This window comes from Rhinopithecus bieti, unplaced genomic scaffold (assembly GCF_001698545.2).
Source record: "Rhinopithecus bieti isolate Rb0 unplaced genomic scaffold, ASM169854v2 scaffold_28055, whole genome shotgun sequence".
NCBI classification, from domain to species: Eukaryota; Metazoa; Chordata; class Mammalia; order Primates; family Cercopithecidae; genus Rhinopithecus; species Rhinopithecus bieti.
In genome coordinates this window covers 653,641-655,574 of record NW_016812914.1, presented here as the reverse complement: position 1 = coordinate 655,574, position 1,934 = coordinate 653,641, and the positions used below count along the sequence as shown (strand labels likewise).

The following is a 1,934-nucleotide window of genomic DNA, read 5'->3' as shown; positions in this document are numbered from 1 at the left end:
GGAGGGGAGGGGAGGGGCGGGCGGGACCGTTACCAGGGCGCCCGGCCCTGCCCCGGGCAGTGCCACTGTCCGATTCCAGGATGCCGAGTGGCTGCCGGTGAATAACTGGGCGCTCTTAGCGCTCACCACCGGGCGGGAGGACATGGCCTCCTTCATACCCCCCACAGCCCTAGGAGGGGCCCCTGAGGGTGCGCCCCATGGACCCAGGCTGCCCCCCAGAGTCTAAACCACCTTCCCAGGGCCTCCAGACACCCTCTTCTTCGCCCTACACTGCTTCCATCCTCATCATAACCCTGCAAGATTGGGAGTCCTGCCATTCTCATTTTACATTTGGGGAAACTGAATCCCAGAAATTCGATTCTGTGATCACAGCCTTAGCAAGAGGCGAAGCCAGGATTTGCACCAGGCGGTCCAGCTGTATGCTCCTAAATACCCAAGCAGGCAGGTGGCCCACTTGGCACTCAGGATCTTTTTCAGCCACCCCAGGGTTTGGCAAAAAGAAGATCTGTTTCATTTCTTTTCTGGGCTTAGGACATAATGGGGCTGTCCAACGAAAGTTTCAGGCAAATGACTCAGAAAAAAAAAACCAGGTTCCCAGGACCAAGAGGCTGCAGTTCTTTGAGACAGGCTCTCTTACTCTGTCACCTAGGCTGGAAGGCACTGGCAGGATCACAGCTCACTGCAGCCTTGAACTCCTGGGCTTAAGCGATCCTCTCACCTCAGCCTCCCAAGTAGCTACAATTACAAGCCTGTGCCACCATACTCAGCTAATATTTTTTGTAGAGATGGGGTCTTACTCTGTCACCCAGCCTGGAGTGGAGGGGTATGATCATAGCTCACTGCAGCCTCGAACTGCTATGCTCAGCAGTCCCCCCACCTCAGCTTCTTGAGTAGCTGGGACTACAGGTGCATGCCACCATGCTTGGCTATGTTTAAAAAAATTTTTTTTGGAGGAACGGGGTCTCACTATGTTGCCTAGGCTGGTCTCAAACTCCAAGACTCATGATCCTCCTGCCTTGGCATCTCCGAGTGCTGGGGTTACAGGCATGAGCCACTGTGCTTGGCTGAGAAGTTGCCATTTTATTGGGAAAGGTGTCTGTCATTTCTCTCCATGATCTAGGCTTCGACCATGTGAGTCCAAGCTAGGACCACTGCCTTGCTTTCCAGCTTCAAACTTGCTGACTTGAAATGGGCCAGGCCGGGAACATTTACACCACGGAAATTGGCCAATGCTACACAAACTGGTCTCTATCCACCTGGGGAGCTGGTTAACCATGGTTGTTGCAGGTGCTGTTTGCTGCTTCCTCCACCCCATTTCCAAAGGTTTCCACTGTTCCACCAAAATAGAGGGCAGCCAGCGAAACTGTCCAGGCTCAAGGCTCTGGGAGCAGATGCTGCAGAGCTAAGTCTGCCCACGTCTAGAATCGCCAATTCCAAGGTCAAGGAGCCCCGGGTTTCTTGGGGAGGCTGCTTGCTTCCCGGCTTCCTCCGAGTGAGGCTTCTGCCCTTTGACCACCAGCCCAGGTTTCCAGATGGAAGGCTTCGAGGCAGGGGGCCGGGCTGGGGCCTGCGGGGGGTCCCGGGCCTGGGGCAGGTACTTACCATCCTCGTCGGTGCGGACGACCACGGGCGAGCTCTCGGGCCCTGGTCCCACCTCTGTGTGAGCGACAGTCGTGATGCGGTACTGGGTCCACTTCTCCAAGGCCTCCAGCAGGATCTGAGTGGTGGTCGGGGGGATGCCGTTCACCTCCTTGGGTTCCGGGTCCTCTGAGCCCAGCGGTCGGTAGCGGACGCTGTAGCCCACCAGGGCCCCGTTGTGCGTTTCCGGCGGCGGCGGGCGCCAACTTACCAAAATGGCCGTGGAGCGCACGCTGACACATTTAACGTCTTGAGGGGGGGCTGACGGTTCTATTGGAGGGGGGGAGAACGTAGGG

At 57.0% G+C, this 1,934-nt stretch overlaps 1 protein-coding gene across 9 annotated transcripts in view; it reads right to left on the bottom strand.

The window, feature by feature from the left end:
- Positions 1-1,934, bottom strand: part of PTPRS (protein tyrosine phosphatase receptor type S) — a 95,234-nt gene that overhangs the window by 25,711 nt on the left and 67,589 nt on the right. Inside the window, exon 11 of one of the 9 annotated variants that reach the window (XM_017847207.1) lies at positions 1,886-1,908. The exons of the other annotated variants lie outside the window; for them this stretch is intronic. Coding sequence (XP_017702696.1) covers positions 1,886-1,908 — 23 coding nt within the window. The remainder of the gene's footprint in view (positions 1-1,885; positions 1,909-1,934) is intronic. 9 annotated transcript variants of the gene reach the window in all.